The 24,087-nt window shown below is 37.8% G+C and overlaps 2 protein-coding genes across 10 annotated transcripts; both read left to right on the top strand.

Annotated features, from left to right (window-relative positions):
* The first annotated feature begins 10 nt into the window (after positions 1–10).
* Positions 11–11,892, top strand: bcas1 (brain enriched myelin associated protein 1). 4 transcript variants are annotated; one of them, XM_026333696.1, is made up of 14 exons: positions 11–212; positions 346–425; positions 662–746; positions 2,153–2,445; positions 5,323–5,478; positions 6,448–6,504; positions 6,778–6,813; positions 7,065–7,280; positions 8,433–8,492; positions 8,910–8,975; positions 9,063–9,101; positions 9,590–9,709; positions 10,224–10,442; positions 10,939–11,892. In XM_026333696.1, exons 2-14 carry the CDS (start codon positions 387–389, stop codon positions 11,014–11,016), a joined length of 1,464 nt encoding a protein of 487 aa, XP_026189481.1. In that variant the 5' UTR covers positions 11–212; positions 346–386; the 3' UTR covers positions 11,017–11,892. The 4 variants fall into 4 exon arrangements, with proteins under 4 accessions (XP_026189481.1, XP_026189483.1, XP_026189482.1 ...); XM_026333698.1 differs by lacking the exon at positions 8,433–8,492; XM_026333697.1 differs by lacking the exon at positions 6,778–6,813.
* A 4,871-nt stretch (positions 11,893–16,763) lies between these two features.
* On the top strand, positions 16,764–23,975 carry znf217 (zinc finger protein 217). Of its 6 annotated transcripts, none has more exons than XM_026333303.1 (5): positions 16,764–16,858; positions 19,057–20,436; positions 20,615–20,722; positions 20,849–22,231; positions 22,350–23,975. In XM_026333303.1, the coding sequence occupies exons 2-5, from the start codon at positions 19,110–19,112 to the stop codon at positions 22,457–22,459; spliced, it is 2,928 nt and encodes a 975-aa protein (XP_026189088.1). In that variant the 5' UTR covers positions 16,764–16,858; positions 19,057–19,109; the 3' UTR covers positions 22,460–23,975. The 6 variants fall into 6 exon arrangements, with proteins under 6 accessions (XP_026189088.1, XP_026189089.1, XP_026189086.1 ...); XM_026333304.1 differs by having other exon boundaries at positions 16,790–16,913; XM_026333301.1 differs by having other exon boundaries at positions 16,832–16,979.
* Positions 23,976–24,087: the final 112 nt, after the last annotated feature.

Below are 24,087 nucleotides of genomic sequence, written 5' to 3' on the forward strand. Positions count from 1 at the left end.
TCAGAGCGCATACACAGAGCTTACTATAATGCTAATCTTGTGCGCACTATAGGGCAGGCTTTCCACTGCAGGAAATCCAATTGAAAATTTAAAAACAGTCCCACCCATTTAAAGCACACATAAAGTGTAACGCTTTGACAGAGTGACAGCCACTTTCTATATTATTGTGCCTGAGGAGGATAGTACTTGCTTGACTTTAGGAGGTGTAACAGGTAAGCTATCTGAATGAAATTAAGATGTTACCAAATTGGGAGGATTTTGAAGTAGTTCATTTTTTGCGGTGAATACATTTTTGCTTGTCTACACAACCTAACAAAGTTTATATTTGTACTTAATTTGTTTCAGCTGACTTTGATCCTAAGGTGTAGGTGCTGACTAAGAAAAATATGGGAAATGACAATTCCAAGAACACAGAGCTGTCCACGGTAAGCTGATACTAATACACATCTAACAAACCTGTTACATTACTTTTCATATGTAATCTAAGCAATATGCTTTTTTTTTTTTTTTTTTTGGACCAAAGTTTTATACCCTGATCTTGCTGGATTGCTCAGGTGTCTGTTTACAGTCAACCAGTGTTTCTCTTAAAATGAAAATATTTGTATCCAATGTTGAATAAAAAGAAACAAAAGACATCTATTTTTAATTACCTTGTTCATAGAATGATGAAATTCCTGAGAAGCATGAAAATGGATCAGTGAATGGCCTCTCTGAAAACATCACACCTAATGGACTGGAAGGTGATGGTAAGTGGGATTTAAGTAATTTACAGTAATGCTTAATTTAAAAACTAACTTTCGAAACACTCTAAATCATCAAACATGAATTCTGCGGAGTTAATTCCAATTTTTTTTTCTTTCACTTAACAGCTAAATATTTCATGGTTTTATTTTCAGAGCTTTTAAAAACTTACATGGGACACATGGGATATTTGATATGAAATGATGAGTTGAATGAATGAACAGCTGAGTTCACTCAACTCATTAAATTAAGCTTTTAAAGAAACAAAACTGCATGAATTATTTGACAGATTTCTGTTTTTTTTGGTGATTAGAAAAACACATTAATGATGGGAACTTATAACACAAGTCTTTGCTTTGTTTGTTGTAATAATGAAAACAGTGCAAACCAGTTAGTGTTGAATTGGTTCACCTGGGCGCAGCTACATGATGATATCTTTGAATTGATGCTGGTACAAAGTGGCTGCAACAGGATAAATGTCATCATGTTAATGCTTCAGTTTGAAGAGTTACAACTCTTATATAAATATTCCATATATTAAATCAAATAAATAACACAGACGTTTATACAGCAGGCCATTTTAAATAAGCTTACATAGATTTGTAAGTTCAACATTTGGTCACGTGAGAAGAACAATCTGCATTTATTAACTTGACATAAAAGCTTAAGACAGCTCTTTCATGCAGATTCTTCAGCTGCATGTTATATTTTACAGTTGTTACTTTACATATAAAATGCATGCATGCATGGATGCAGCCATACATGAACGCAGACACACTGAGAATCTTGTGATGTAAGAAGTTTGACTTGTTTTTACTGAACTTTATTCTGCTTTGGTGTAGCTCTATGGGAATATACTTCTCATCACACACAAAATGAGCTGATGTTTTCATTCCATTTGGGATTAGTCCATGCACTTTTACAATACTCTGTAAACACAGTGACTCCCAGCTGGACTGTGCCTTAAGTCTTCCAGTGTAAACTATAGGCGTAGTCTCTGACATTGTCAAAGAGCAACTATTTGACCTGTGATGGTGTGGCGGGTGTACCTGCAGTGACAGTAATGCTTCTGGATTCCCACTGGCACTTGAGTTTGTTTAAGAGCTTATGCGAACACTGGCGATAAAGATAATATTAATATGTTGGACTGACTTACCCATATTTACTTCATGGAGCATTGCATAAATAGATGTCATACATGTGTTGAATGTTGTTTGCAAAGAATTTAACATAATATCTCACAAAAACAACAATGAAATAGAACAAAAATAATTAAACAAGAATTCAGTTTTATTTCTTGCATTAACTTGTTGTCAGTCAATATGGTGATTGCGGGTCCAGTCTTGTAAAATTTTGTACACTGAACAAACTTTTCATTTGCTGTTTGATCACAAGTTCTTCTTTTTTGCAGCTAATGACAAGACCACAATCCACCAGAATGGCAAGCCCCTCTCTTTGGCCCTTGCATTAGATTCAACTGAGATACTGATACTCGAACCAGAGTGTCAACCTGCTGAGGCCAGTGTTAATTCTGAAATCCCAGAAACCACCATCCAAAAGGAAGAAGTGAAGAAAAATAAAGAGGAAAAGGTGAATCTTTTTGGCAAAATGTTCAAAAAGAAAGCACAACCTCCAACTGATGTCAACAATGAGGCTGCAAATGAAGATCAAACTGATGCAAGTCCTCCTATCGAGCCACAACAGGTGAGTCAGGCAATTTGACTGTTGCTGTCTTACTATTAAAGAAGTAGTAGTCAGTTCTAATAGTACTAACAACATTCCAAAAAGGGTGGATGAGTAGACAATTTATGGTATGGTATATTTTAAAAGGGTAAATTTGGGGGCACTATAGTTTTATTTTGAACTGACTCTGGTGATAATGATTGTCTGTGTAGCTAATACCTGATATAGTTTCTTCCTTTTGTCATTTCCTTTGTTTTTCAAAATCTATTAAAAATACATCAGTGAGTAACATCACATAATCACACTTGGAACACACTCTTTTTTAATGATCAACATAGGCACTATTGCAGATTCAGAATCGATCACACATACAGTACACCATCCTTCTGACCAAAATACTCAAACTAAAAATGTGTGACAATTTGCGACTCAAAATAGCTTCTTTTACTAAGAGTCTTCTATAATTTCCATGTGTTTGAGTATCTTTTGCTAAAAATGACAGTGTGCAGCTGTTCACGAAATTATTTACACTTCGGAAAAATAAAACTTTTAGATATGTCACCTGTTTTTAAAAATTACACTTTAAGTAGAAAATAATGGGGCTTAGCCACTATATCTTCATGGGAAAATGCTAACAGACTAACAAATTGATCGTTTGAGACCAGAAAAATACAGATATCTGTAAAATGTAATGAACTGCAACAAACCATCCCCATAATAAAGACACTTATGAGATGTATGTTTTGAAACTTTGGTGGGTTTATATTGGACAGCATTCAATTTAGAGGTGTTTATAACCCACATCTAATTTAAATATATGGAGTCAAAAACAACAGAAGCACCTCATGTTATATAATATAATATAATATTAATATTATATATTAATATAATGCAGTATAACCAAGCAACAACATCAAACCTCAGAGAGTGTTCAATCAACAAATGAAATAGTTTTCTTTGATGTAATATTCACACTACATGGCTTTACAGTGTGACTATTTTGCCAGTAAGTCTGTGTATGCATACTGTGATCAACCACATGGCTATCCTGGAAATGAGAAATAACAATTTCATCTAAATATAAATGTAGATTTTCATGATCAAGGAACCAAGCTCAAATGAAGAAGAAGACGCCACCACAGCTTTTATCGAACACAGAGTTGAGTTTGAATATCCACCTCTGAAAGTCAAAATATCTACACAAAGGAACAAAAGACCTGAAGATGAAATTTCAACACAAACAGGCAACAATGGTAGAAAAACTGCCAGTTCAGAGGACCCTGTGGAAGAGCTGGTCACGTTGGAGACAGCACTGACAACTGAGGAAGATCTACTGAATGAATTTGTTGTTATCACTGGTGAGGCAGTTATTGAGCAGACTGCAGTTGAAGAACACTCAGACAATCAGAGAGCTGGGCTCATCAACAAAGAAATGGACACACTACATGGAAATGTGCAAAAGAATGTAGTGGAGGACAGAGTGGGAGAAAGTCACCACAGAACTAGACCCTAACCCAAACAAATCCATTACCAAAGCTGAAACGGTTGCAAGAGTAGATGAAGTAATAACTGAAGACAATGGTGAAGGAGCTGGAGACATATCATCTGATGCTGCACTGACTGAACCTGAGTCTAATGCTGTCACTCCCGAGGCTGGGGAAGCAGATGGCACACCCTCACTAGACAAACAGCCACTGACTATGGTGATGAAAACAATCTGAGAAGAGTTTGTTGAGGAGGCGCAAATTCCTACACCTACAAAACAGTACATGTCTCTAATCTCAGAGGAACCTGTAAAAGAAAATCCTTGTAAAGCTGTTCTACCTGTGGTGGAAGTGTTAGAATCTATCAAACCAACTGATTCAAGTCCTGTCATTTATGAAAAGCCTATGATAGAAAGGGTTGATGCTTTTCTTGAGACCATCACAGAAGAGGAAGCTGGATGGAGCACTGTACCTTCAGAGGAGGCACCAGTGAAGATCATCAAAGAGGAAGAGACCAAAGGAAGGACAGGAAATGAATTGAGGGCAAACACAAAACATTCTACAGTGCAATCACAAGATGCTGGTATTCATGGAGGTACCTCGGTCAAAAATACAGACATGGGAGATTTACTTGTTAGGTTGAAGTCAGCTTGTACATCAGTTGTCACAGAGTCAGCATTTATGTTACATGGCTTAGGCATATCTTCACTGATATACAGTGTTACTGTTACCATTCATATAGCTCCAAAGACAGAGCAGTAGTAAAATGCTGAAGAATTTATCCAAAGCATTGTTTTTGTTTCATTGTTTTATTTATCACTATACCTAATCTGTATATCATGTGTTTTTATGGTATGTGGCGATGACTGGAACTGATTGTATGATGAATGGTGTTTTATAATAATGCAAAGTGTCTCTGTTTGTATGAATCACCAACAAAAACTCATTTAAAAAACATTTTCAATTAACATTCAAAATAAAACTCATTTAAATTACAAACTTGAAAATAAATTTTCTTCTTCATTTATGATTAGAATGATTTATAATTTATTAGTATTAGTACTGACAAACAACAGTGCAATCAGAATACCGTCACCAAAATTAAATATATCAAAATGCCAGGATTGATCAGTTCTATATTTTAAAGCTCCTCACCATAAGGACACAGGAAGGTATTTGCGTTTCCTGACATTTCTGAGGGCATAACTCTCACACATTTTTGAATATCAATGAGTGAGGGGTGGGACACACACATTAATAAAAGAGTGATTGTTGACAATGCCTCGAGTAGGCAGAGGCATGGTTGGAATTGTGCTCTCATCTCAATACTGAGATTAAGACACTCACTGCTTGCATATCAGCTGTGCTGCTCTAACATAATTCTCAAAAGCTAATTTTTTGTGATGGTGTATAGGAGACAGCTAACCTACAGCAAGAACTAGAAGGTGCGACTTTAGACCTTACCCCAGAGAACGAAAGAGCTCCGGAAACTAAAAACAATCAACCTGTGGAAAAGGAAGAGGAGACTAATCCAGAAGAGAATCCAGTTATGAATTTCTTCAAAACATTTGTAAGTGCTACAATTTGATAAATTAAGTGTGCTTTATGTGCTACTGATATTTCTAATTGATTGCTTGGGAAAGATAAACTAAAGAATTACTGTAATCAATAGTGATAAACCAAATCCACCCTTGTTATCTCAAACTATTACTGAGGGCAAACAGCTGCTCAAACAATAAAAATTAAGTTCATGTATGTTCAAATTATTGCTTATATCCTCTCTGAAGCCAAGATGTTTGGTAATTTGGTTGATAAAGTGGAGACCAGTGATAATAAATTCAACTGAGAAGATGTTGTTTTTCTAATTTTGATATGTCTATTTGTAATTCCTCTTTTTCCAATTTGAGATATTTGAAAGGGAGGTTTAAAAGTATCCAAAACAAAATCTGCAATGATGACAGCGCCTGATGGAAAACCTACAACAAGCAGCTATTGTATTTCCCCTTAATCATGCTCTCTTTTGGAGTCATGCCGTTTTAAAGAGTTACCATTGCCCTAGCCTCATGCTAATCAAGTCTCTGAACATGCGGGAATGTGGTGGCCTATTGTTCAGCCCATAGTGTGAGCTCACAAGGGAGGCCTGTGCTGTTGGAAGTTGAGATTTGTGAAGATAGAGCGAGGGCAGGCCTACGCCATCTCCGAAGCACAATAGCTGTCACAATGACAGCGCATGTACTGTATGTGCCCTGTCAGGGACCTCAGTGTGCACTCTGTGTGCCTTAGTTAGCTTACCATAAAGGCCTATGTCTGCATTTATTAAAGGCTTCTGTTTTAGAGAAATGATTTTTTTGTCCCTGTTACATCACCTACTGTATATCCTCTATTTGTGAACACCATACACTGCAGCTATACTACCAGAACATATTGCACTATGATGCTTATATATTTAAGATTTGAAGGTTCTGTATTATGTTTTTCTTCAAAATTTTGCAAGCAAAAAATGAGTGAAGAGAATTAATTTCCCTTCCATGTTGCACAGGTGACCACTAAAACATCCAAAAAGGAAACAGTTACTCCTGATGCCACAAAAGATCAGGTAAACAGATGTTCATGAAACTACTGCGAATGCAGTAATGTAAGGGTTAATTTTCAAACAAAGGTCGCTACTTCCAAAATGCAAGTGCTCTAACTAGCATTAATTTCTGCTTATTTCTGTTTCTGTTCTTTTTGTGACTTTGAGGGCCTTCCCAATAGTACATTTTTATGTCCAGACCACAATATTATAGAAATCTACACAGGCTTTTTGCCAATTTTCTTTGCTTCAATTTAACTTTATGTTTAACTGCTTTCCTTTCCTTTTGCCAAATAGTCCCCGAAGGAGACCCAACCAGCAGGAACCACTACTGTGAGCATATAGCCAACATAGTGTTTTAATTTGTATAATAGATCTTTCAGTTCACAAGAAAGGTATACATTTACCATGCATGGCTGGGTTGAGTTCACTTCTTGAAATACCATTTTATTTGCTAACACACTAATTGTTAATAGCTGAAATTGGAATGAAAATGTAATTACTGAAACCCCATCTGGCATCATATTTCACCTAAAACTGCACAGCAAACCATTTGTTTAACATCTTCTCTTTCTCTTAAATAGGTTGCACAAGTATCTGAACCACCTGCCGCACCCAAAGGAATGTCTATCCCACCACCACCTCCTCCAGAGCCACCAAAAATGGAAATCAAAGGAGAGGCAGCAGCCAAATCTGCAAAACCCACACCAAAAGAAGAGCCAAAAGCTGCTGCAACTGAACTTGAGTCCTCAAAAGGCAAATCGGCCAAACACAGTCTGAGCAAACTCTTTCGTACAAAGGTAAATAGCTGCAGATTGCCAGATGGGATCAATATTTTGAAGGGTGTTTATTCATGTGAACTGTTCCACAGTGTGTCAGATGATAATGTAGTGTGAAACATACTGTATGTGAATTTGAGGTACTGCTAGGTATCACATCATCCAAAGGCAAGGGTGCTGCAGAAAGTGGAGGCAAACCCCCCAACCAAGACTGCATTAGTACAGTAGATTATATTATTCATTAACTGACCATGGCTCATCCTGTTACTAACTGAACAAGAGCACAGTTGTCTGGAAGTAGGAGAAACTAAACAAAGGTGTTTCCTTATTGAAAAAGAAATAGTGCAGGCCAATATTGGCATGGTATTGTACCTCATTCAGAAGAACCTGCTCATTTAGACAATGAATAATAGACTTTAGTCAGGTTTAAAAGGCTTTGCTAGGGGCATCAAATTAGCATAACTGCTTCTACCACAGCCTATTTTTCCACAAAGAAATCAGATTTCCAACATCAAAACTGTGTTATTGATTGATTTAGGTTTGGCATTTTGGAAACTACTATATGCAAGTCCAAAAATTAGAAGATCCATGCCACGCTCAATGCCTCAGCACCACACACAGAGCCAGAACCAGGAAATGATTAGCTTAGTTTAGCATAAAATCTGGAAGCAGCTAACCTGAATTCCACAAATGTTCCTACCAGCCCCTCTACATCTCACTAATCAACATGTCACATATTGTTGCTTTAATCTGTATCGGCCATTAGGTCATATCCTCTACAGGAAACTAGCCACTAGTTGCTCCGCATAAAACTACAACTTTTGTTTTTTTACAGCTCTGGACATAGGCTATATGTGCATTAATCAGACAGTTACAATGTTTTAATAAGAGACTGTTATAGAGGTGCTGGTAGGCAAATGTGGAGAGTCAGGCTACGTGTCTCCCCTTGTCTTTATGCTAAGCTAAGCTAACTGACCCATGACTTAGTTATCAAACTTCTTTGGGTCCATGAAAAGTGTTTCTTATGATGTTAAATTGTTCCCATAACTAGTTAATGTTAGTCAACGTGCATTGTCATGCTAACATATTAGGCTTTTCATAATGGAGATATATCCTTTGAGGTTTTCAGGACAATTTCTTTTTGCCTTGTTGAATGCCCTCACTGTCCTGCAGACAATCAAGGAGCCACCCCTGCCTGCAGTAGAAGTAGAGGTACAGCCAGTTATAGTGCAGGTAAACTACACTATGCTCAGTCTTAGCTGTATTTACGGTATATTATATTCATATATTCAAATCTGTGAATTTCGGGAGTGTGACTCTAAATGTACGGGATTTTAAACCTCCCACTAACACAGCTAGGTAATTTGCATATGCTCAATGAGTACTCTAATGAGTAATGACAAATTATAGTATCTGTGTTACATAACAGACATGCTCTACTGTAAATTACAGTGTTGTACATTCTAATTTGCATATGTAAAGCAGTTGCACGCTGCAGGAGGCACCAGTGGAGGTGCCAGAGCTAGTTAGGTTTAGTCAAAGGAGAGTTTTCAATCTCAGGATTGGAATAATCTTATAATTCTCTGATGATATCACCTGTTGTAAAATGTATAGCTGTTATTTTTGTACATGTTTTTTGCATCTGCTCAGAGTGAAAATAAGGTTAAACCTCAAGAGACAGCAGAGGAGTTGGTACAGCCAGTTGTAGAAGAGCAGGTAAATCAGATAAGTCAGCCCCTAATTTGCTGCATTTAATACAGCTTTGAACTGATGGGAAAACAAATAAGTTTTTCTTGCCTGCAGGTGGTGGAAGAACTACCACAGTTTGTGATAGATGCTCAGGTACATTAATGGAGTATGACATTTTGGGAAATATGCTCATTTGCTTTCTTGCCAAGACTTAGATGATACCACTCTCCTTTTAATATGAATGCAGGCTTGCTGCATCTAGTATTTATGCCAGGCTAAGCTAATTGTCTCCTGGATGTAACCTCAAATTTAATGGAAATTTGTGCTATCATCCTCATAGATAAAAAGCATTTATCTCCCAAAATGTGAACTATTCAGTTAAAGATGGACAATCTGAGGATTTTCAGTGGCTATTAAATAATTCAATTTTCCCTTTCTCTTTCAGAGAAAATATTTTTTTTTTAATTTTGTGCATGATGGTGTGGGATTCTCATCATATTTTTCTTTCTCCTCACTGCCCTCTCTTACCTCTTCCTTCACTTGCAGGTGGTCAGTCCTGTTCTCTCTGTCAACTTCAATTATGCCTTTAATTTGTAAGTAGATTATCATATACATTTTTCTCTCCGTTATTTTAATAAAAGAAGGTGGATCCCTCGAAAGCTGGCACTCTGGAGGCTGCTGCAAAGCCAGAACAACCAGCTCCTGTTCAAGAAGAAAAGAAAACAGCCACAAAGCCAACCTTTCGCTTTTTCAAGACTAAAGTAAGGATGTGTTTCTTTTTCCAGACTTTAAAATATCTGAAAATCTCTGAGTATAAACTCAAGTGGAATTACTAAACAGAAAGTAACAGATTGATGTGAATTTGAGGTACTGTTAGACCACATGACCACAAAAGTCCAAGCAGTCTCCACAAGTGGAGTTCGACTCCTTCGAAGAACTACTGGAGTGGTAAATACAGTTGCCTCTTGGGAAAAGATGCATCATTAACCAGTTTAGTTACATCTGGTATTATAACCTGCTCTAAAACAACATTTTTGACAGCAGTACATTCCTCAATTTGTTGTTATATCTAAAAATCATACAGTGCTTCTAAGATCATCATCTTCATAATGCGATAAGTGTGACACACTGGATGCTAACAGCAGACCGAGCTCTTAATGCCACTTAAAATGTCATGCACTTAATGATCAGAGCCAATAAGACATTGTTATTCTCTGTTGTTGTAGGGACTGGAGTAATTTATTTATTTTTTTAAATATACCTCAACACTTTCAGGCTGCTGCTCCCAAAGAGGCGACCTCTACCCCAGCTGTAGCAGCAGAGACATCTCAGTCAGTTAAAACAAAGGATGAACCAAAAGCAGCAGTCAAGTCACCAGAGGTGGTTACAGATAGCAAACCAGCCTCAGCTGCCAACCAAGCTGGAGATGACGGAGCCAATGTGCCCAGGAAGCTGGAGAAGAGGAACTCCATCCAGCTGTTCTTTAAAATTTTGGTAAGAAGGCCATCACTTTACCCCAGCGTACAACTGTTCAGCAGAAATGATAGATACTTAAACCTAAAATATTAATCCAGTCATGGCTATCAGGGTTTATTTTGTTTTGCTCTGTATGTTGCAATATGTTCTCGCTTCATTTCCTCTAGATGGCAGCAGCAACTCACTAACTAACAAAAGGTCTTCGCACAGTGAAGCATACATCATGTAACTCATCTTGAGAACTGTTTTTCACAGTTTGTTTTAATAACTGAAATTTGACTTTGTCCCCCGTGTAATCTAATTCAGAGGGCACAAATTTTATGCAATCAAATTTGGTGAAATAATCATAAAAAAAGGGGAAAAAACAAAGACTTTAGTTAGAAACATTTTCATCCCTAATGTAGAGAACAAAGCTTTTAGAAGACTTTTGGTAAAATACACATGAATGGCTCTTTAAAGACAACAGTAGTAAAAATAAAGAATACCATACAATAATTCTTGCTTTAAATTTCAGAGTCAGAAACGTCATTCTACAGATGCCGGGGTCCAGACAGAGCCAGTCACTGTTGCTCCAGCTGAAAAGACCAAATGAAACCAAAACCACCAGTAAAGTCTCCCTGTACAGACTCCCTGTCTCTCCTTAGCTCTTACTCAATCTATATATAGATCTCTCTTATCACCCCCTCAAATTACTTTAACTATGTATTTTGTTTTGTCACTGTTTAAAAGTTGCAATATGAAAGAAAATTTTACTAGAAGGTTAAGTGAACAGTGGTGAGAAAGAGTAGTAAGCAAGTAGTTGAATATATATATATATGTCTTAAAAAGTTTAGCAATGTGAGCATGAAACCTACAGACTTTTATTGTGACTTCTCTTTGGAACATAAGACCTTAAGCAATATACAGTATCATGCTTTGCTTTTAGCAGTTAGTAATTTTAAAACATATTGTCAGATTATATTTTTACAGTTCATGTCATAAAACTGAAAAGAGTAATTAAATGTATATGACATTAAAATGGCCATCTCCTAAGAGGGCTGATAAGAGGACCATGTTCACATAACAAACTGCACTTACAATTTTTTAAACTCTATGCAAGCTATATGTAGACTAAAGCAAGTTCCATGTCACAACATGTATTGTGCCATACAGGAAATCACAATCTTTAGTGTTTTGAGGGGAACCAATTGTAATTATTCATGTTAACAAATGCATCTGAGGTACCAAAATGGTGTCATTGTGCAAATGTCTTCATGTGGTATGTTTTACAGTAGTCATAAATCCAGCCAGTTAACCAATTTAATCTGATAGCAGCACTTTGTGTCATGTCATTTAAATGAAGCCGTCTTATGGTGTTAGTCATTTGTGTCTGGAATATGTGCAATTAATATCATGCTTTCATTTGCCTATATGTATGTGTGCATGTATAACCTCAGTTATCTTAAAGACAATAAATGATCATCATTTATCTGTTTTTCATCAGTGTAAACTGGAATTGAGAAATTTAATATAAGTTGGTGTTGTATTAACCGCAAACATATGGCAAAAATTAAATGACATAATTTTACAACACATCCAAAACATTTTAACACACACCAGTTACTGTACTAAACTATGATCTAATGACATATAAGCCACACTTTGCTATGCTATGTGGTGTGTAAATGTATATGTTGTATGCTTTGCTCAGATATATATTTATTGGTATCACTTATAAACTGAACTTATAAACACAAAACTAAACACATGCTATCAAAAAAGAGAAGTGGCCACAGTGCAGTGCCATCATTTGTAACAGTCAGACAGAGGTGACTGTGGAACATTGCTACTGAATGCCAATTTACATTTTTAGAGTTCAGGAGACACTCCTTAGACATAAAAGGTGTAAAACAAGATCTATGGAATTGTATATTTCAGGTAAAGGAAGGCATCAAATCTTCTTTTACCTTTTATGATGTAATTTCTATGATTGATGGCTGCAGTCTGCAGTCTTTGGAGGGATGTTTTAGATAGCAATGCCTGACACCCACCATGCGCCCTTCATTAAGTGATGAGTGCTGGGCCCTAAAGGCATAACTCACACTGCTCCTTTGTTATCAATGAGACACACTCTTCTTGCATTACCCTCTATAAGTGTGATCATTTTAAATTGTGCATCAAAGTAATTGCTGTGGCACTGAAGGAGAAGAAGTGAGGTATTGCTTGCATAGTTAAGACATGTGGTCCATTCATTGTCTGTCCTTTTCCCTGAAGACTGTTTCAAATTATGATGCAGTGTGACAGTTTTGCCACAAATATTGCTGGCATGTGTGAAGTGCTCATGCTCATTGCTAAACATATAGTGCTGATGGAATTGGAAGATATTTAAATACATATGTTGAAACATTGAAATGCCTATTCTGTGTTTATCAAACTTAATTGGGATATCATAACAATAAAATACAGTGCTCACACAATATTTCAATAAACTAATTATCATGACACTTATCAATTTTAACTTGAAATCAAATCTTTTGAGAACCCACACTAGACTCTGGTGTCTTTACTTTTCCTATGCTGTTATTCAGAAATTTGTCCTGCCATTTATGCATCTGAGTGACAGCAGATAAAGTTCCCTACATGCAGTTAAGGAAAGACTTTTCTGTATAAAATCAGTCAAATTTTATAAGGCCTACACAACCCATGATGAACTGAGAAGCTCATTAAAATACATACAGTTCAGGATTCAGATATGGATTCACAACTGCAAAAACTGTACATACTGAACAAGATTTGCCTGGACACCATGTTGCTTCAGTTCATTCCAGGACAATGCATGTGGCTGTGTGAATGCTCAGAGCTCAGAGCTCAGAGGGGGGTGGAATAAGGGGACAGTGGGCAGCGAGGCCTGACAGGAGGCCTGCTGTCAACACTAATGTTTATCACGGCACTGCATACTAGTAACGTCTCTGTTCTTTGGGATAATATCATGGTGAAACACAATCACTGATTATGATCTGATAACAAATTAATATAGTGACCTACCCTCTAAAACATTGTCATTCACTTTGATCAATGGTGAATCAGCAGGTCCTGCAGGCACAGTGTGTGTTTGTGTGGAGGCATTCTAATGCAGATGCTCTCTACTAATTTTTAGGGGTTTTTTTCAGGAGGATGTTACATCCCACTGTAGAGACAAAAAGCATCTGTTTCATACTGGAAACCCTATCTATGACTAAAGTTAATTTTAATATAATTCAAAATAGTGAAAGGTTAGATTAAAAATTATATTCAAACATTTGTACGATATTCAAATCAGTGATGTGATTATGTTTTAAACCCATGGTCAGCTGTATGTTGAGAAAATCTTTGACCTTACATATCCCAGTGTAAATGATAAGATTTTAAAGGCAAATGTTCAGATTTAATGCTTAGGTTTCTGTTTCTGTACTCGATACGTGATGAGTTTTTTTTCTAAGTACAAGATATGTTAAATACAATTAAGAATGAAATAGTATGTTTAGGTGCCCAAGATATTATATATATATAGTCTAGAAATGGTACAACTGCCAAAACTTTCTCCAAATGTAATGATCAGTCAAACAGGATTAATCGAAGCAATGTCAAATTTTTAAAAAAAATTTCACCATAGGAACATAATAATTGCATTATTGATTATTGATTATTAAATGTTCATCACATTTGCTCATTTCTTTACTTTTGTATCATTTTCTTAATTATTGTATTGTATTTTCTAGTAACTGGGCAGCAAGAGTTGATACCTGCTTACTTGATATTGTGCATCTTTTATTTTCAATGTGCAACTGTCCATGACCATCACTGAGGAGTTACCACTGTACAAAAGTCTCAGAATCAAAAAAGTTTGCACAGACAGCAGGGCACTACTGGCAGGGGTCCTCCTATTCTCAACTCCTCCAACATGAAATACCTTTGATAAAAATTTCTTTGTTGATGAATAACTCAACAGCTGGTTCTGAATAAATGTTAACAGTTAAGGGTAAGAGAAGCGATTATATATTGTCAATGTCCTTCAGAAATGACACCAGGATTATGAAAGAAGCCAGGCTGTGAATCTGGAGGAGAACAATGCAGTCAGCTACTCTTGACACATCAAGACAAAAAGAAGCCACCACAGCCATCCCCAATCCATTCATCCAGTTCTTATCAGAGAGTCTGTGTTCTGAATACATAATTATTCGTTCAAGCATTTGGTTTTTCAGAAATGCTCTCTCTCACTCTAATGAGATTCTACTGCTCTTGGGTTAATGCCAAATGCATACATGTATGTTTTGTTTTGTGAACAAACAATTGGAGACAATGGGTTTGCAGGATTTTAGAAGAGAAATTACATTAGCATAAAGTCAAACAATAGGACAAAGTTAATTAAATCAGTTAAAGGTAAACAATGTTTGCCCACTTGTTGCTGTCATTGCCACTGCAGATGATGGATGCTAATTAAATAACAGCAAAAACAATCTATAAAACAATTGCCATAGTGTTAAAGAAATATTTGTCTAGTTAAACACCAAGTACCCTTCCATCCAGGTTAGGAGGCTTCCAATAATACGCTACAACATTTCTTTGGCAATTTTATCATCCTGAGGCATCATGCTGCTGCTAGATATTGATAACCTTTCACTAAGCCTTTGTGATCACAGAACAATAGGAAATGAGCAAGAGGCCTCAATGTGTCACTTGTGGTGCCTTTCATTAACATACTAGACATGTTTGTGTAACAGGATATTAGAGTGAGGCAAGAATACTAAAACTGAATCAAAGTATTACAGGCAGCAGCTAAATTATTTCATGAGTTTCATTTCATGAGTTACTATTGTAAAACACATTCAAGATATCTCTACTTTGCACATTAGGCACTCGGAGAACACAAGTCATATTTAACCAAAAGTTTAACTACATTTAATGACATTAAATTAACATTTAAAATGTTTTTACAGAATGCACAATATTAGCTTCTGTCTAATACATGTGATAAGCGTATGATCTCCATATTAGTATCTGGCATGGACACTAAACTCAATAATTTAAAACCTAGGAGTAGCCATAATAATAGTTTACTTGCCAAACCTGTAGATCTACTAGTGTTTTCATCACATAGTAAACACCACATTTGTGTGACCTGTTTGGTAAGAACAAGAATTTTAGGATCACTATTACTTTTAATATATGCGCAAAACCGTATAATGGGCTATAAAACAGTGAGGATAAAGCCAACAACAACCCACCCTAAAGTAAGAGGCAAACAGAGTCTGTCAGTCTTCTGTTTCTTAGCTGGGAGTGGTTACTGATAAAAATGCTTCCTCAGACATTGCTGCCATTTGGGGGAGTGTGTGTGTCTTGTTGATGAGTGTAAACAGGAGTCACCTGAAAATCTCCCCTAACTGTATGATATAACTTCAATGCCCAAGGTTTCTTTGGAAGAGGTCAAGTGTGGAGGAGGGGCTGTTATTTACCAACACATAGGCCAGCAGGGGATGGGCTACTGTAGGTCATTGTCTTTATCTTACATAAATCAGCACATTATTTTATATAGTAAACATAAACCAACAGTGACTTTGCCTGCTCCCTGTCATATTTTAGTGTTAGGATTTGGATTATTCTAAGTTTGTATAGACTTTTCCTTCGATTATAGGCTGTGACAAGCCTCCTAATCTCAGGGAGAGTACTTAGGTGACAGCAAATCCAACTGGATATAAAACTGGTATGCCCTTGGGTCTATTTGCATTGTTTTAGGTGGTGAAATAGAAACAACCTGAAACCACTCACGACTCAGCCAACCTGCTTCTGCAAAAATTGTCATGTAACTGTGAAAAGTTCGAGCCGCCCCTCCCCCATGTCCACATGGTAGCAGATGCATGACGTGTGAGCAATGAGCATGGAAGAAGGGCTACACTTTAGGTTCAATACAGCATGACACATTAAACCCTGTTCTGTGCCATTTGGCTCCGATCGACACACGAGCCCACTCTGTGATAGTTCACGTAGATTGCAGCGGCTTTAGCGGCATTGCCAACAGGAAAGTCATACATACAGTAAAGGCAAAACAAACATCACATAATAAACTGTATACAAATGGAACTGTAACGTGGTGATTGAGACTGGAAATCGAGCCCACATGGCAATGATTAAATGGTTGGCATACCTGTCCGAGTAGCCGGCTGGGACTTGGCAGGATGCCATGAAATGTGTTAAACGTGCACGGCAGGTTTTATAGGCGTGTATTTCTTAACATTATGTGTACGATCCTTTTCTGGTATCCGTGACCACGTGACTACCCTATGGGTTTTTGGGGCTGCCGTGCACGCGCTCCATCTTCCCCCTGAGAATCGCTGGGAGCGCGCGCCAGGACTCAACAGCTGCACAGTGAGGAGTCGCCAAGTAGAACAAATATGATTCACATTCAGACAATTGAATAGGTGAGGTGTCCACCAGCGACGCGCTTTCACATGAAGAAACAACTCATTCAGGCAGGTTAGCTCAGTTCACTGCAGCCGCTCGTAGTATCAGTATCAATATTAATCCGGAAATTCAGAGTTGGTGGGTATTGTTTGGTGAGTTTTTACAGCTTTGTCGAAGTCGACACAACAGAAAGTGCAGTTTGCTAACGTTGGTGTCGATAGAATGCGAATGGCCCGAGTTGGAGTTAAGGACTTACCATAACTTGGCGACGTTAAGTTAGCGTGTTGTTAAGTTAAAGTTTCATATTTGGATTAAATTTAAAACCAGCGTTAAACAAACCAATAAGCAACGACGTACGGTTAATGTTGATCTGTCACGAAAATAACGTCGTTATCATGTGTCGAGACGTGTTTGGAGTAAGTTGAGTTAATGCTAGCTGAGTTAAGCTTTTTCCCAATCAGAGCCCAGCAACAGTCACGTTAACATGATTGATATTGATCAGCATCGCTCAAAAAAATACTGAATTCCTCTTGCTCTGCGTGTTATTATGCACACATAGAAATGTAATAGATAATCCGTTAAAATATAACGTTACTGTTGACTTAAATGCAATTATCGTTGAACGAATCTGTAAGCTGTTAACTGTTACTTTGGGAAGCACCTCACGAGTAAATGACGTAAATTGTCTTAACGAAGCCTGTGTTTACTTGAATGGCTAACGTTCACGCTGCCTCGGTCAAAGCATGTGTGTTTTTATAAAAAATAACACACTGGTTATCATCGGGACAGCAGCCTCTGCTCACCTGGATTACGTTACCAGCACACGACTTGTTATAGCTAGGGAAACTAAAGTTGAATGGGCTACCGTCGTCGATAGGTTATGTTTAAAATGCAAAGCTAAGTTCTCGGGGAGAATGAGGTTAACATAGAAACTCACAAACCGGGACTTTCCCTTTTTTCAACTATATTTCCCAGACTTAGCACATATAAGCGGTTCGTTAAACATGCTTGGAGACCTATTATGACAAAGCCACAGTGAGGTCGTCCCAGAGGTCAAAAATCAACAGGAAAACAGCCCAATTATGGCCCTGGAGCAGAGCATGTAACGTTACACATACATCTACAACATTTGAGTTATCAAGATAGCCGTGGATTGTAGCATAGTATACCAACTTAAAAGTATTGATTTTTCATGTGTTGGGCTGTTGTTGAATGCTATTAGAATGGTAGTCAAACCAAGACGATAAATAGAATTTTAATTCTAATTTGGGTGGAGTTCTGAAGCAGATATAAAACAAGCTAAGAAAGCTAAAGGTTGTGTCCAGGAAAAAAGAACATTAACTCCTTAATGTGTTAGTTTTCAAATACTGTTTTTTTTTTTTTTCTTTTCTCAACTTTAGTATTGACTGTTACTATTTACTCTTAATTTGAAACAACGCAGCATATAAAATAAGATTTGTAGCACAAAAATGTGAATGGAGGAATGGCAGTATGAATCTATACAATAATAGTTACCCATATGGAGGGAGTATAATTTCAAGCATGATTATGATTTCCTGTCTGTAGTTGAGTGCTTACAAAGTATAGGTTATATAAAGTCTGTTGGTTCCGTTTATTGTGTACACATAGCTAAAACTAATTAAATCCAATCCAATAATCCAGCAATAAATCTTCCTTCATTAAGGTCATAATGTTGAGTTTTTCAAGTGTTGATTTAACTGTATGGTCATTTTGGAGGCTGTTAAAGCAACACAGTTGTATTGTGTTGCATTTAAAGGTTTTTCTGTTATTTTGTCCAGCCCGTTTATTTCGTTGAGGCGAGGCAAAATAACAAGAACACCTCTTGAAACAGTTTGACCACAAACTGAACATTATCACCCTCATTAAGAAGGATTTATTCCAGGATTACATTGCCTTATTTTTAGATAGGCATACCTAATAATTTGCCAAGTGAGCGGAGGTATTGAAAGTTAACTTCTTATGAGCAGGTAAAAAAATGTTTTTATACTGTATGTTTTATCAGTGGCCTGCATATAGAGGAAATGACTTGTCTGAGCAGTTGATTGCTAAAAAGATACATTTCCTGTTTCAGTATGAGGGAAGGCAATTCTCTGTGTAGTGTGTTTTAGAATGACTATCTTAAGTTAGGTAGTAGGTATCTGATGCTACTTTTATTCTGAACAAAGCCTGAAGAGCCTTTTCTTATTGTTTCCAGGTTCCTAGTAATTTGGAGTATGCATAGCATTGTTGCTCCACCTTAAGAGGACAATGCCAACTCATTCATTAATGCCGTTTGTGGAAAGCCCAGATGGACTTTCCAAAGATATTCTGATAAGTAATAATGCAAGCATCCCAGGGCCTGGGTTTAGTATGACGCCACACACCACTTGTGCAGAAAAGGCTGTGTTGCAGTCTGGAGGAACCATACCACTATCTTGTATGTTCTGTGATCAAACATTTACTCATCAGGATGAATTAGGACCTCACGTATTAACACAGCACCCAACCACTTTCTACGAACCAGCTGTGCTTCGAGTTGAAGCAGAATTCAGGATCCCAGGAGAGAGGCCCCGACCCAAACCAAGCAGCCTCTCTGTTGAAAAAGAGGAGGTTCACAGCTGTATTGTATGTGGCCAGTTTGCACAAGATGCTAGTGAACTGGAGACGCATATGAGGAAGCACAAGGACTACTTTACTTACTGCTGCAGCGTCTGTGGACGGCGATTTAGAGAGCCATGGTTCCTCAAGAACCACATGAAAATGCATGTAAAACCAGGAGCAAAAAGCAAGGCCCACCAAGACCCTGAGACCCCAGCCACGATCAATGGCATTGCCCAAGACCCTACTTCAGAGTCTGTAGTCACTATTTACAAAATGTGCATGGTTTGTGGGTTTTTCTTCCCTGACCATGACAGTTTGGTTGAGCATAGTAAAGTACATAATCGAGAGGTCGACCCTAGCAAAGATGAAGACAAAGAGAACATGGATGCCACTCCTGAATCCCTTGCCAAACAGGAAGCATTTCTTCAGAGTCTAAATCTTGTGCCTTGCTCTGCAGGAAATAATTTGCAACATCAGAGATCATCAAAATGGATTCCCCAGTTAGATCCGTTCAACACCTATCAGGCCTGGCAACTTGCTACAAAGGGTAAGATAGCAGTGAGTCATAACAATGCAAAAGATATTGGTCAGGAAATCAGCACAGACAATGAAGACTGCTCCTCTGATAAGGACGATTTGAATCATATTTGGTCTGAGGGCCAAGAAGATAAGGCTTTGAAAGAGGTTCTTAGGAGAGACCTCCGGTTTCAGCAGCAGACTGTAGTGGAAAACCCAGAACCACAACAGCGGTCTCTAATGCAAAAAGATAGGGACAAAGAAAGACCGACCACTTGTGAAGAATGTCAGAGAACCTTCAGGACATACCACCAGTTAGTTCTTCATTCCAGAGTGCACAAGCGTGAGAAATGTGGCGAAGAGAGCCCACCTTCTTCACTTGATGGGAAGTTATCAAAAGCAGGGTCACTAGAGCATGCAGAGGAAGGCTCTGAGGATGGCTTTGAGGAGGCAGCACTAACAGAAAACCTGGGTACTGGTAAATGTATTAATTGTTACAGGCTCAAATTTCACTGACTGTTTTAATTGTAATATAGGAATTGTTTTTTACAAAGAATTCTTACTATCAAGTGCTCTCTGTTGGCTGAATGGGGTGAGATATTCTGTCATGTATTCATTGTATATATTCATTTATGTATATGTGAATATTTTTAAAGGTGAAGACGGTTTTGATCGCTCAAACGTCAGATCAAAAGGATGCAGTTATTGTGGCAAATCATTCCGTTCAAGCTATTACCTTACAGTTCATCTGAGGACTCACACAGGTATATTTAATATATTTGGCTTGAATGATTTATTTACAAATATGAGACTATAGTAATTGTATGCACCAGGTCTACTTCTGGCTTTGATATTATTAATTATGCAAATATTTTCACTCTTTGTTTCAGGTGAAAAACCATATAAGTGTGCTTACTGTGACTATGCTGCAGCCCAGAAGACTTCCCTGAAATATCACCTGGATCGCCGTCATAAGGACAAACCGTATGTGGAGATCCCCAGCAGACCTGTGCCTTCAATGCCCTCTCCTAATGATGGCAAACATGGAAATGACAATGAAAATCCTGCCCAAAATAAATCAAAACTCTGGGTTCCTCGAGCCAGTTCATGCACCAGTGGAACACCAGATGAGACATTAGATGGCGTGGGGAGCAAGCTTGACAAGCCACTCGTTCAGATGAATGCTGAAAAATTATTTGCAAAATCTGCTTGTACTCCACCTGATGATGTGCTTACAAAGTGCCCTGTACCTGTTAACCTGAAGATAGAAAAGGAAGAGATAAAAGACAAAAACTCTGAGGTCCCTTTAAATCTGTCCTTAAAAGTATCTCTTTCTGTCACAGCCAGTGCAGAACCCAGAAATGCATTAATTCCAATGTCCTGTTCATTTTGCGCATATAAAACCTTGTACCCAGAGGTTCTAATAATGCACAAAAAGCTGTCTCATAAAGACAAGTCAGACAGTGCAAAAAAGATTGGATTCGGAGGCAGTTTGAAACAAAAACGTTATACAGGCTGCCCCCCTGCGCTTGATGGGAAAGATGTCACCCCACTTCCAATAATTGACAAGCGCCACCCTCGTCGAACCAAATCCCCACCACCTCAACCTGCAAAACCACAAGAAAAGACACCTGCTAACCCACCTCATTGTCCTAAACAGACCCCTGTCCATCCACCATCACATGATGATGTCCAGGAGACCCAGCGCCATAGACAGAACAATGATTCACATTCCACACAGGAATCCTCCAGGTATACTGAGCTCATAAGGAAATCCAATCTGAGCAAGTATGTAATGGACCGATCAGCCGCCCATGACAGAGTGGGAATTGGTGAAAGGACTTACCCAATGACAAGTGGTGTCATTTGGCCCTCGGATGCTGCCAGACTGTGCCTGTCAAGCCGGTTTGGTAACCTCCACCAAATAGATTTTGGTGAATCTTCCAGCAAGAGATTAAAATATTCAGTACCTACAGGCCGAGAAACTGATAGTATTGAGAAGCCTGGTTTTAGAGGACCAGCAGGGGATGGATCCAGCAGGCTGATTATCCCAGGTAGGAGTGTGAAAGGCACATCACATGGGTCAAGTCCATCCACAGCTCCTGAGACCTTGTGTCCTGTAAAGAGTACATCAACAACTGTTGGAGGATGTTTGGACACTGAGTGGAGCATGATAAACCTTCTGCACTCCTACACACCCAGTGATCTTGCATCTCTTTATCACAGTGCACCACCTAACCCCAGTCATGGAGGACTGGCCAACTCAAGAGCAGGTATGCATTAATTTAGCTGATTGAGCAAAGTAGAACAGTTTTTATTCAAACTAGACAACTTTATATCTGCATATTCTAGAAATTATAGAGTTGACATTAAAAGATTTGTTTTTCTCAGGGGGGCGAACTGTGCTGTACCAACACTTGCCCACTTTGTCCAACCTGCAGAGGAGAGATCCCCCAACTTTGTCTAATCAACGCTATAGGTCCACTGATAAAAGTACCTAAAGTGTCACCAAGGTAAAACCAAAGTTTTACCTAGTACTTGTGAGTGAAGTAACCTTTGAAAACATAAAGTAAAGTATCAAAGTAATTTTTTTTCTCTTTCTAAATTGAACTGTGCTGCTACCCTTATGGGTTTTTTTTTTCTTTGACTTTTTGAAACATTTGTTTAATGTACAGATTTAAGAAGAGAGATGGTTTGTACTCAGAATTTGTCAAGGCTCCCCTAATTTAATATTTTTTCAACAAAAGAACAATTGTTTCATAAACATTTCAGGGTTCAGGCTTTCAGTGTACATTTTTTTGAATGGAAAATTGCAAATAATCTGTCTTGAAAGATATTCACTAGTGTGCACTGCGATATATTTATATATATCCCCCCACCTAAAATTTGCGTTACCCATCTTTGGGCCACACTAATTTTCAGATACCTGTAACTGCATATGACAAAACAATAAAATGCATATGTGGGATAACATAAGTATATCTGCAAATTTTCAGTACATAAAATTGTATTAAGTAAAAACCTATGAAAAATTGCTGCTCTGTTCACCTGCTGTTGATGTCCAGGCAGTAATTAAATACTAGTCTGTTTTTCCTTTCCAAAGCACTGGAGGGTGGGGATTTTCTGCCTGGTTTCGGCCCAGTGGTTTGCTAACAGGCCACAGTAACAAGTTGTGTGTTTGGTGAAGAGGTCTACCTCATGTTGTGCTCTAAACACTGTTATATTTGTAAAGCTGCTGTAGCTATCATGTCAGCTGAGCCTCTGTATCTAGTTGCCAGCTAGACACTTATGTTTTGAGTATAATTAGATAGGCATGTGTTTGTCAGGCATCACAGTCTTCTTCAAATGCTGCATAAAACACAAGCTCATCTGATGACAGAGCAACTGCTACTGAGGCCATATTGACTAATGGCATATGATTAACTGTAACTGAGTGTGGGTTGTGGATTTTGTTGATCTACTTGGTATTTACAGTCCAGTTTTAAACACAGAACATATTTTGTGGTTAATATTTTCCCTTTTGAAATAGAAAATGGTTATCATCTGCTTTAGTGGTGCCTCAAATACATAAGCTGTAAATGTAGCAGACTTAAGAGTACTCTTTGTGTGTTAAATAGTCATGCTGCATTACTTTGACCAGAAATATTTACTATTCTGGAGTTTTGTTGTACTATGCAATCTTGAAATTATTTTGTTTCAAGCGGTAGCAGTCTTGGCTGCTCATCAAGTGGCCCTTTCAGATTTTGTGACTGCGTGGTTTGTGGAAAGAAAAATGCAGAAGTAGTTATGGTGATGAATAGCCCAGTTAATTGTACACTGAACAAAAAGGTAAACTCAGGTAAACTCATATGTACAAGCAATTTTGTGTCTTCTGTAATTTTTGCCAATTTGAAAGGCTTTGGTTAAGTTATTCATGTCTTTGTTTTTGTATTCACATTACATGTGTACTAACATAAAAAGACAATATTGTTTGAGATTTGACTCATTTCAATAATAAAGTGGGAGGCGAAGACTTTTATGGTATTATTTGTTACTTCTTGATGGGCACCTAATCACTTGCAATCATGATTACTCTCCTTTTCGAAGACACTGAAACTAGATCTAACTGCAGTTTTGAGGGCTGTTTAGT

Source organism: Mastacembelus armatus, chromosome 7, assembly GCF_900324485.2.
Source record: "Mastacembelus armatus chromosome 7, fMasArm1.2, whole genome shotgun sequence".
Lineage (NCBI taxonomy): Eukaryota > Metazoa > Chordata > Actinopteri > Synbranchiformes > Mastacembelidae > Mastacembelus > Mastacembelus armatus.

Bases quoted from the DNA above. Each gene is read 5' to 3' on its own strand.
- bcas1 (XM_026333696.1), top strand. From the start codon at position 387: ATGGGAAATGACAATTCCAAGAACACAGAGCTGTCCACG. The intron at 6,505-6,777 runs GTAAACAGATGT...TTTGCCAAATAG, and splicing joins CTGATGCCACAAAAGATCAG to TCCCCGAAGGAGACCCAACC. The intron at 7,281-8,432 runs GTAAATAGCTGC...ACTGTCCTGCAG, and splicing joins GCAAACTCTTTCGTACAAAG to ACAATCAAGGAGCCACCCCT.
- znf217 (XM_026333303.1), top strand. From the start codon at position 19,110: ATGCCAACTCATTCATTAATGCCGTTTGTGGAAAGCCCAGATGGACTT. The intron at 20,437-20,614 runs GTAAATGTATTA...ATATTTTTAAAG, and splicing joins AACAGAAAACCTGGGTACTG to GTGAAGACGGTTTTGATCGC. The intron at 22,232-22,349 runs GTATGCATTAAT...TGTTTTTCTCAG, and splicing joins ACTGGCCAACTCAAGAGCAG to GGGGGCGAACTGTGCTGTAC.